General features: G+C 39.5%; 2 protein-coding genes across 2 annotated transcripts; one reads left to right on the plus strand and one right to left on the minus strand.

Annotated features, from left to right (window-relative positions):
• Positions 1–199: 199 nt before the first annotated feature.
• On the minus strand, positions 200–6241 carry gfod2 (glucose-fructose oxidoreductase domain containing 2). Its single transcript, XM_014027998.1, has 3 exons — positions 6059–6241; positions 4650–4982; positions 200–3357 (listed from the first exon to the last, which is right to left on the minus strand). Exons 2-3 carry the CDS (start codon positions 4900–4902, stop codon positions 2462–2464), a joined length of 1149 nt encoding a protein of 382 aa, XP_013883452.1. The 5' UTR covers positions 4903–4982; positions 6059–6241; the 3' UTR covers positions 200–2461.
• Positions 6242–7159: 918 nt separating this feature from the next.
• Positions 7160–9445, plus strand: thap11 (THAP domain containing 11). The gene has a single exon (XM_014028022.1). The coding sequence runs from the start codon at positions 7751–7753 to the stop codon at positions 8561–8563; it is 813 nt and encodes a 270-aa protein (XP_013883476.1). The 5' UTR covers positions 7160–7750; the 3' UTR covers positions 8564–9445.
• Positions 9446–11580: the final 2135 nt, after the last annotated feature.

Consider the following 11580-nt stretch of genomic DNA (forward strand, 5'->3'; position numbering starts at 1 on the left):
ATAAAATAGCTACCTGTTTAAATATTATTTTAATTGTTTATTGGCAGGACCATAAAACAATTGGCCTTTTATCCTTTTTCTCAGTTTTTCCAAGCATTACTAATGTGAGGCTTCAAGCTTTAGGTTTCATTGGTGCAAAACTTTCTAAAATTAATCCTGATTAAGTTGTCATTTAATTCAAATTCAGGAGAATTTCAGATTAAATTGCAGTGTTTTTTTATTTGTCACCATCTCTTTTAATACAAAATTGACAAGCAAAAATATGTTTTAATATTCCAAAGTCAAACAAAAAGGTTTTAAATGAAAGCAGCTGTATTTATTAAAGGAATTATCTGTCATGCAGATAAACAATACAGTTTACCAACTTTAAAGCAACAAATTAGTGCTCAAAATGCCACATTAGTCAAAACAAGACTAAATGTTAAAAAAAGAGGAAATATTACAGCTTTAAACAGAAATTCACAGGCTGAAAACACAAACACTGGACAGAACAAAAAAAAAACTGTTTTTTACCCCCCAACTGACATAAATAAATAGAAAAGTCTTCCTCTAACACACATTAAAGTCACTTCTGCAGCAAGTAGGTTGGTGCAAGATATTACATATGGGGACATCTTATCAGTGCAAAAAGAAAAAGAAGTCTGATAAGTTAAAAAATCTCTGCTGGAATGAATTTTAGTAGTGACATGTTCTGCAGAAATATGTATTTTCTGAAGATACTTAATGTAAACTATTGTTTTTGTAACGCATTGCTGGGATACGAAGCATGTAAAGAGCAGGTTTTTACAGCACCGTCTGATTTAGTGATAAACAGTGACGTCAGCCGCTAAACAGGAAAAATCCTCAAGAAAAGGCCTWATTACACCAAGTTTTAGACAACTTATGCTGATTAATGACAATTATGACAAAATTATTCATATAGGTTATATATTTGAGCTGATCATTAGCGTCACAGTATGTATAAGTCCAAACGAGACTCCCAGTATATATATACATTTTGTTCCATCTTCAACATAGATATGTTTAATGTTGGACTAAATCTTCATTAGTTGTCTGAACATTTTCGTGTGACAGGGCCTTTAGATGCAGTGAACGACTGTAACAAACCCTWACTATTCAGACACAAAAGTAAACTCTACAAAAAAATCCTTAAAGTTTCAGAATTGCTCATCTTAATACAACAGATTTAAATCATCTTGGAGAACAAACATTGGTTATCAAATGTAAACTAAACATTGCAGGGCATTTAAATTCAATTTGTTGCCAAATAATCACAATTAACTAAATTTAAAACTCTAATCTCCACGACAAAAGCTATATCAGCTATGTTTTTACAAACTAAATAAGCCAAACAGGTGCAGCAGCTTTTAAATTTGAAGTCAGGTTGATCATAAGTGAAATGTTTTCATCTCTGCCTCCTTATGAGATGTATATTTATATATTTATCTGCTTCCACTTCACATTTCAGCCAGACTCACCAAGAAAACAGTGTTACACAATTCAAACCTCTGTTCTCGCAGAGATTCATTTATTTGTAGGTTTTGATAAAAAGAATAAAACTACCAGGCATGTGAACGATGCACGAGTCGGCTGAGAGAATGAGATGATTTTCCCAACTTCAGCTGCTCTGTAAGGAATGCATGAAACAAAACAACAACCTAAGCCTCTATTCTAGCTTATAGCAAACTATTACAAACAAAAAGAAAAAACTGACCATTTTAAAGGGACAATGCTACAAATTATTTTCTCCACATAGCTTATTTCACTCATCCCCTATCTAAAACATGGCAAACTGTAATATTTAGAAATCTAAATAATTACCAGTCCTTGTTGTAATAATTTTAGGCATGTAACATTACAAATATTAAAGTCAAAACTAAAATAAGATGTAAACTGCGCACAGCTCTGTTATTCTTTGTCTGCACTTTTAGATGAATAAACATTCATGTTTTATGCATAATAATTCATGTGTCTGAGTAAACTTCTCAGCAGCTAACAGCTTGGTTGCAAAAAACTGTCTGGATGCTTCTTTATGTTGACGATGTTGTTTATTTTATCATTAATATTTAATGGAGGTGTTGTGCCTTATTGATATGTGGTGCATCACAAAGTCTGAAAACTGCGTTTACGTTCAAACGACAGTGAAGAGAAGCAGCATCTATTTTTGGCTCAAGCTGGCTTCAGGGAGACTTTGACGCCATCTATATTTTCACCGCCTTCTGGTCAGAATCCAAATAATGGAGCTGAGGTTTACGAATGTAAATTTAGTGTATGAACTTGTTTCARTTGTTGCACTATGCGGTTGTTTTAATTTAAATAAAAAGACTGACGCTCAAAAACATGATCAATATGTGAAAGAAGTAGTCGTGTGTGACGTAAACAGCCAAAACAACACAAACAAATATTCAAAGCCCTGTTCTGACCCGTACGTGTAGTTTTTGCACTTAATGAATAAATTAATTCAGTTTTTGTTTCTCTGAAGAGCCTCGCACAGGTTGTGATTCGGATCCGGCTCCTGACTCATAACCTCCACACAGACCCACTCCCCACTGCTGCTGGACCGCTTCACGGCCTCCACCACCGTCTGCACGTAGAGGCCGTCCTCGAACGTCGGCGCCGAAGCAACCGGTCCCGGTGCCCAGCACCTGCGCTCCTCGTGAGCCTGGAAAGACTGTCTGAGTGCCTTCACCATGGAGCTCAGGCCTTGCAGGAAGGGGAGGGGCATCTCTCTCGCCTCGGGTCCGACCCACTCGTTGTCGCCCAGCAGMAGCTCCTCTCTCGCGCTGCCGTTGCGTTGGCCGTAGAGTTGGGTGTCCCTGACCACCAACCTCCCAGTGGACCCGACTATCATCACCTCGTGCACGAACGACCCCGGCATGTTGAAGTTCAGTGTGACGGTGCAGCACACACCAGCGGGCCCGGTGCCGCCCATCAACATTTGGAAAAAACAAAAGTCGTCGCTGGTGACGCGGCGGATGCCTCGGATCAGGTTGTTCTGTTGCACGAAGGTCCGCAGTAAACCGTGCACACGGTGGGCTCGGGCGCCCGTGAGGTAACTTAAGAGGTCGATGATGGCGGAGCCAACGATGTGCAGCCCGCCTCCTCCCATCAGCTCCTCGCAGGTCCAGCCGTACGACTGGTCAAGGAGGCTCGGGCCGTAGACCCGGACGTCGCACACCTGGATGTCACCGACATATCCGTCGACCAGCAGCCGGCGCATTGCAACGAAGGCAGGGAGGAAGCGCAGGGTGTTACCCATAATGCTGAGCAGCTGAGGGTAGTATCTGGCCGCAGTCACCATCTTGAACGAATCCACAGCCGTTGCAGCTTTCTCACATACAACATTCTTACCAATACCTGAAAAGATAGGAAAACAAAGCTGTTATTGAAAACTATCAATATTCTTTGAGCCTTAACTGTGCAAATTTAACACATCACAGATTTTACATCCTTTAAATAGAATTCCTTCCTACGACGGAATATTAGGGCCACACAACGAGATTTTTATTATTATTACGAAAATAAAGCCGTAATATTACGAGAAAAAAACTCACAATCCTACATGACGTGTCCATTTTCCGTTCCTCATTTCCTCATTTTCCTCACACCTTCCGTGGACAGCCATGTTTATAAAGTAGTCCGTGATGACTCGGGTCACTGTTAGATTAATATGCTTTCATCCAAATTAGCTACGTGCCGACTAAATCTGTCAATGCGTGCTTCAGTTTATCATATAGTTGTTTGCACAACTTCCAAGTCCTGCTGCTGATAATTTGATAATAATGTGCTAAAAGATTCAACTATTTATTTTTGAACAATACACGAAATAACAACTTAAGTTGCTCAACGTTCCTCATTTTTATGCAGTAACTGCATGCTTTACCGTGTGAAGGGTATAGACGAGTATTGAGACTTTAATTTTAGAATATTATGACTTTAATCTCGTAAGGTTACGACTTTATTCTCATAATATTATGACTTTATTTTTATACGACTTTAATGTCGTAATGTTATGACTTTATTCTAGTAATTTAATTTTTTTTAAATCTCRTTGTGTGGCCCTAATTCTCCRTCGTAGCTTCCTCTACTATTAAAGTGAAAAATTACTGTGTAATAAATGTGATTTAATAGTGTAGCTGTTTGTTTAATTCTTCATATGTTCCAACTTCTCATTACACACAGGGTCTGCGCATTTCCACACGTGCAGATCGACACTCAGTGGAAGGTGGAATCAGAGCTGCCGAAAAGCCCTTCAGTAGGAAAACCAGGAAGCAGCAGCTAAAACAGGAAACTGAGCTCAATGCTGAAGAATTCCATCAGATAAGGCACTTAACTTTACACACCCACTCCCCTCTGACACAATAATGTGTAACTAATGTTTAGACAAAGACAGGGTTATACAGGTTATATCTTGATTCAGAGGAATATTTTTTTTGTAATACTTTCAGAGGGGACATTACAGCTCAGCTATGCAAATATGTCTGACTTATCCTGTGTCACACCCAAACAGATCAAGTTGCATTAGTAGTTTGGTCAAATAAAATACAGTGTAAACTGAGGGAAAAAAAACCCTAAATACATTCATAATTAGAGGAAACTCTGAGCAACAATTGGCATAAAATATTTAAGTCTATATAAATAGCCCTTACCCAGTGCTTTGACTGCAATCTGTTTCGTCATTGAGGGTGGAATATAGATGCAGACAAGGTCAACGTCTTGGTGCAGGAGGACGTCGTCAGATCGGCTGGTGTGGAACGGGATGCCGAGCTCCTTCGCCAAGCAGCAAGCTTCCTCTTCGCTTCCTCCGCAAAGTGCGTGAACCTCAAAGCCCTCAGCTTGCAACAACGGGACCAGCACTCGGGCCGTGCTCCCTGTACCAAACACACCGACTCCTGGCAACATGGCAGTGCCTCTCAGCACGGCTTCATGTGTGAACCGTGACCATCCTCTTTAACGTCTCAGCTTGTGCTGGAGCAGTTTACCTGCAAAGATTAAAAAAATAATAATAATATTAATAAAAAATGTAAAGCTGACAAAAATCAAATATTGTTTTTTTTTTACCAACATTATAAGTGTGAATTTTGTTTCTGCTTCCAAACATAACTCCAAATAAATAAAAAAGAAAGTTTCTGAACGTWGAGCTGCTACAGACTCTGACAAGCTTTTGACAATAACCAGTCTCACGGCACATTACCTACATCACATCTCTCTGCGACTGAGGGTGAATGACCCAACAAACAGGACAAACATGTCAGATGGAGGTCCTGCCCAGCGTTCCTCATCAGCCACCRTGCCCCGCTGCATACTTAAAATGACTTTCCTCAGATGCTCCACACTCATGAAAKGTGAACACCCTTCCTTCTTCCAACACAACTGCTACTCTGCCCTAGCCACCTWGTCCATGTTGAACACTGTAACTGCTTAAGTAGCTCAACTTGTCTGAAACTTGCCTGACTCAAAACTCATCTGTTTTATYTTAAAGCACACTGCTGTTATTGAACTCTTGTGCATTTCTGAGACTGATAAGGCAGYCTGATAAGTTTATCTAGTTCAAGTGAGTTTAAATGAAATAATGCTGATGACATACATATCTGTGAAGGAGAGTATACAGTGCAAAAACGTTGGGCTTGTGCACCTGCATGACTTGTGTAACCAGAAATCTCTTAGAATGGGAATTAGAAACCGTGGAAAACAAACAAACAAAGCAAGGAAAGCCTCTTTATGGACACCAAGTACTCAGAACTGTGTCCGCAGCTTGACATTTGACATGAACATTTAACTTTTTGCTGCAATAAGAGGACGTGACTTTCAAACACCTCGATCTTATATGTAATGTAACTTCTATAATACGTAAACACAGAAACAGAGAAGCTATTGATAATATCAGCTGGCATAACATAGCTAACCGGTTAAAAAGAAGCTAAGCTAACACAAAAACTCGCGATAAACGCCGGCACTTTATACACCTTATCTTATTTCAAGTGGTCTACTGGTTTTAATAGAAAACAACAACACATATGCCATAAGAAAATGCACGGATAACACACGAGGTACCCACTGTGTTTTGTCGGGTCAACGTCCACAACAGAGATGGGCGCTCAGCCGGGCACTGCCCATTTGCTAATGTTAGCTTAGCTTCAGTAGCAGCGGGAGGACCGTTGACAGGAAGCGGAAATGCTRAACAATCCTAGCATTGTTCATCACATCAGAGGGTAATTTAATTAAAGGAAATACATTTGTTYAGACGTAAACAAGATTTGGTAAATAAGTCATAAAGTGTTTAATTAACAGAGGTAAGATAMACCTATAAAGTAAGTTGTTCTGAGCAGAATGAGATGCTTCTGTATGGAACCCAGCAAGTTTCAGGTGTATAAATAATTAATTACATTTAATTGGGGAAAAACAAGTCAACACAACACAGACAAAACAAGCTTTTAAAAAATAACTCATACTGCAACATTCAGCTATAACAATAACATGAACAAAAATTCAATAACTTTGTTATTCAAAATTGTCCAGTTCACCATGCAAAACGGAACCAAATTTTATGTAATGTGTCCACTTCAGTAAAGGGATACATCATTTACATACTTTTTTTATTAACTTTTTTGAAAGTGCAATTCTGAACCGTTTTTAAAATTACTCAAATCACATTAGCCATTTATGTATCAGAGATTTGTGTCTTTTTAATATAATTTAAAACATAAACATACAAATTGTCATTTTAAAAATACCTTTGATATTTGTTTTCTTTTATAGGTGAAAAGGAAAAGTTTCTGAATGAACATATATACTGAGGAGACACAAATTTGGATTTGCAAGTTCTGAAAAAAAAAAGACAATGATTTGGATATTGGATTTCCTTTCTGTTTTCATTGAAATATAAATATGATTAAGAGCAATTTTACGACAAATGATTTTAACAATAACTGATTCTAATAGAGAACAGAACTAAAAATATTTAGACGTACCCCAAGTTTTTCTATAAATGTTGTAAAAATGACCATTTCTGATAATATTAACTAACTTGAAATAGTATTTTCCAGTTTATTTCTTAAGATGAAATGACTTGTCGGTTAGTCATGAAAAACAAAGAAGAAAAACTCTGTGGTAATGTTTATTTATTCAGAGGAATGTCCCCCTAACTTCACTCATTTATTTCTGTTTGAAATACATCTTATGAAAGGTCCTAAACCTCAGAAATATTTTTCCTTTTGTACAATAACCATGGCTCAGTTAGCTAAAATTATGTCCTCTTTAGACTTAGTTGTCACTTTTGTTCCCTTAAAATGTAAGACTGTATTTTTTGTATCAGTCTAGAGACGTTTGCTGTTAGAARTGTGCTGGTTCAATTGCATTTCTGAACTCTGACCACTAGGGGGCGCTGCTTGGTGAATACAAACAGAAAGGGCCCGCTAGGAATCATGGGAYTTTTAGTTGTCCTGTCGAGGACATTTGACTTGGATCGAAGAACAAAAAAAAAAGTCTCAAATTAAAATATCTGTATTGAATAAGGTAACAAAAAGTTATTCATACACTACGATTCTTGACAAATTCAAGTCAATTTAGTCGTCGCGCGCARCGGAGCGGCTAACTTGCTGGGGGAAGAAAACCCAAACAGGAAGTCGTTAGCTTTGTGGGACGTGTAGTTCCGTATGCAGGCCGCCTAGCTTGATAGCAACGCATATAAAAATAAACATCAATAAAACACTCCGAAGGTCGCGTTTTAGCCTCGTCTTTTGGAGGAAACATGCCTGGGTTCACGTGTTGTGTCCCCGGCTGCTACAACAACTCGCATCGGGACCGGGACCTGCGCTTCTACACGTTCCCTAAGGATAACGCGCTGAGGGAGCAGTGGCTGAGGAACATCTCCCGGGCCGGGGTCAGCGGCTGCTTCAGCACCTTTCAGCCCACCACGGGGCACCGAGTCTGCAGCGACCACTTCGCCGGCGGCAGGAAAACCTACAGCATCCGAGTGCCGTCCCTGTTCCCTCTGCGGGGGGTGAACGAGCGCCGGAGTCGGCGGGGAAGAGGGAGGAAGGTGTCCGCGGCGATCCCCGCCCCCGCCGCCAGCGTCCCGGGAAACACGGCCGTGGGAGCCGAGGGCAACGCCGGAGGTGAAGCGGTGGACGAAGGCATCACCGTGGTTCAGATAGGCCAGAACGGGGAGTACTTGGGCACCGCGCGSATGCCCGTCCAAACTGAGGGGACTTGTTACAGCGCACCAGTGGATGTAGAACAGATCACAACCGAGGAGTCGTCGGGGGAAGCCGGGGTGTCCGAGCACCAGCTGCCGGTACCGGTGCACTACTTCAGCTTGACCCGCTGTCCGGTGGATCACCCTTATTCCCTGACCATCGGCACCACGTCGGCCGAGCTGCTCCGGAAACTGAACGAACAGCGGGACATCATCGCGCTGATGGACGTGAAGATGAAGGAGATGAAGGCGACCATCCGCCAGCTGCGGGTGGCAGAGGCCAAGCTCCAGGAGGAGGTGCGGGAACGGGACAGGCTGCTGTGCGGCCAGGCGGCGGTGGCTGCCGGCATCCGGAAGAAAAACTGAAACTCTTGTTAAAAAAAATATAAAAGACCCGAAAACAAGTCCTCAAACTGAAAAATAATAACAACTTGTTTTAAACAAGTTGTTCTGGTTTTAAAGGAAAATGACTGCCTGGTTTATGTAGCAGATAGTACAAAAACACTTAGAAAACAGTTTTTTCCCCCTGCGCTCTTCACACGGATCATCACAAAGATGCAATGAACTGCCAAGCTAAAAGGAGTATTTTTGTTTTTTAATTTTGACTTTGTTTTCTTTTGTTTGAGCTTAAACTAGTTTGATGTTGTAAACATTTTCTGATGATAAACCTCAAAAATATGAAGTAGGATTATTTTTGTTTATAAAGCAAACACTACTTCTGGCTCAGCAGAAGTCATGTCTGCTTTTATGTGTATTTAAATTAATTTACCTTTTGTTGATAAAAAAAAACAGAGTGCCGAAAATATAAAGACATGGATTGTTACATTTTTATAACAGCTTTATCAAAATGTAGAAATCTCTTTTATTTTTCAAGATATGCAGCGTTCTCAAATATTTTTCCCTTCATCACCAGCTTGTTGTTATGTGCCTGTTTTTGTAGTGGTTGCATCTTTTACACATTTCTGATCTTAGTCTGACAGTGACGCTCCCAAACAAGCAAAGTTACTTAAGTGTTGCTTATTTCTCAAGCCTGTCCAGTTGTGAGCTGACATGAAGCTCCTGGAGTGTTGAGTTTTCTGATGCACAGGATAAAAYCTGTTTGCCAGCAGCGTGTGGGGTTTGCTTTATTTTAGGAAAAAATGAGCTGAAACCTTTGCTGTGGCTCCTATAAACTCCATTAAAAACAGTTTATTTTTCGTCCAGCTGAGTTGATTTGTGGAAAAACTAATAAAACATTATGAAATTGTCCTTTCCTGAAGATTTTGTGATTGAAACAACCTCATGTTCCAACGTCTGATTGAGGAGTGACATGAACTCATCAGATTATAAACAATTTTTTTTAAAATAACAGGATGACATCATTCTAACCAACTGAAAACTATTGAATGAGAATACCAAACACATTAAGCTCTGTGTACGTGAATCTTTTTTTTAAGCAAATGTTTTTTACCTGTTGAGCTAGTAAGTGGGTGGAGCCTCATCACCTGCTGGATTTTAAAATGTTGATTAGAAGCTTTAAGATTTGGACAAAGTGAGGAAGCGGRTGACCCTGGGAACTGACTGAATTAAAGTACAGAATGTTTGTTATTTTAATTTTAAATTAAAACGTGAGCATTATTAAAGACTCCATCTTCCACTGTTTATCTGTAGTCGGGTCCAGGAGAGACATCCCTCTCCTCAGCAACACTCTCCAGCTCCTCCTGTTACTACTCCCTAGATGGCAGCTAAACCAGATCAGATCATTTAGTTGAAAAATTAAACTAGAAATGAAAAAAAGATAAAATTGTTACAACCTGTTACATATTTTTCCTAACAGCTCGTGCTGCTGCTTCAAATAGAAAAATAATCTTCTTGAGATCAGTTAATTGACAACCTGCTGAACTGAACTCATAAATCCTCTAGATGGCGCCTGGATAAAGTTTGATCTCAGTTTTGACTTCATCTGGTTGAAAGTTGCCGCTCTGATACTTTCTCCTGTGTTTCCTCGGCTCAGACCTGATCAGGTGATTATAATAAAGTTTTTTTTTTTATTTATGACGGAGGTGAGATAAAAAGCAGGAAGAGATGATGAATGGAAAGACAGAGAGCAGCGGATAGAACCAGGATCCAGATCCCTAATCTCATCTGGATTTAGTTTTTTTTTTTCTTACTCCCAGCAGAGTTGCGTAACGCTTTAATCCAGTGCTGTCAGTCGGACTCTCTTTGTTTTCTGTTTCTGCAGCTTTTTCACAGCTGATGTCTTTGTTTTGCCTCATTCTTCCTGAATATTTATGTAAATTTAACAGATTCTGGACTGTGAATGTAGACCACTAAACAATAAACATCTAAAGGTCATTAATGTGTTTTCACAAACTGAATTTGAAGAGTTTGTATTTACAAACTACTCAGATTAATCTTTAAATTTAGACCTCTAAACAGAACTGAGCATAGATGAAAATTCTTTTGGTTCAGTAATTTGAGAAAACTGATAAAATCCACCTCACATCAACTGGTGGTTCATGGGCCATGTCTGGCTCACAAGGTCTTTCCATTCTGGCCATAAAGGTAGATTATTAAACCAAAACGTAATTTAACCAGTCTTGTATAAAATACCTCAAAGTTATACTTGGGTGAAAGTTCAAGTATCTTACCACTGAATAAAAGCTGGATGGGCAGCTGGGTGTTAAAATGGCCAGAAAGTGCCTATATTTTTCATATACATGTTAATTTTAGTCATAACTTAAGAGCTAGCTAGGGCTGACACAACAAATTGATAAAAGCGATAAAAATTGATTATTAAAAGCGTTAGCAATGATTTTCATTATCGATTTGTTGTGTCACGCGATTTATGCGTCCCTCGCCATTTACGTCACCCGCAGATCGTTGTCAATGCTGGCTGATCTAAATAAAGTTTGGGAAGAAAAAAAACTACCTGTAAAGATCCGCCCTCTCTGAGACCCTCGAGTGAAAAGTAAAGACTTCGAACTTTAAACCTGGTTTTAAATTGTGTTGTTAGGCCAAGTAGATTCGAAGAAATGATGAAAAGAATATACAACATTACTTTTTTAAGTGACGGTCTGATTCGATGCGAGCCGCATCGCGAGGAAGAAGCACATCCTGTGGGGGAAAAAACTTAAATACAAGAAAACTTCAATCCACCATTTGTTTCATCCTCTCGGGCCAGAAATTTAAAACCCTCCAGTCTTTTTTTTATTCTGACGGAGGCTCAAAGTTATTTGATAAGCAGCAAAAAGTTTCAGGACGAATAAAAAAAAAAAAAGATGTGAGCAGAACTCCTGGTCGGAGGGGGAAGAGATGGTGGGCTGCTTCAGGGTCGTTTTAGCCACAGAACCAACAAGAAAGAAGCAAAACGTAAAGAATTAGAGAATAATCATAAATTCTAA

The sequence above is a fragment of the Austrofundulus limnaeus genome, unplaced genomic scaffold (assembly GCF_001266775.1).
Source record: "Austrofundulus limnaeus strain Quisiro unplaced genomic scaffold, Austrofundulus_limnaeus-1.0 Scaffold5, whole genome shotgun sequence".
NCBI classification, from domain to species: domain Eukaryota; kingdom Metazoa; phylum Chordata; class Actinopteri; order Cyprinodontiformes; family Rivulidae; genus Austrofundulus; species Austrofundulus limnaeus.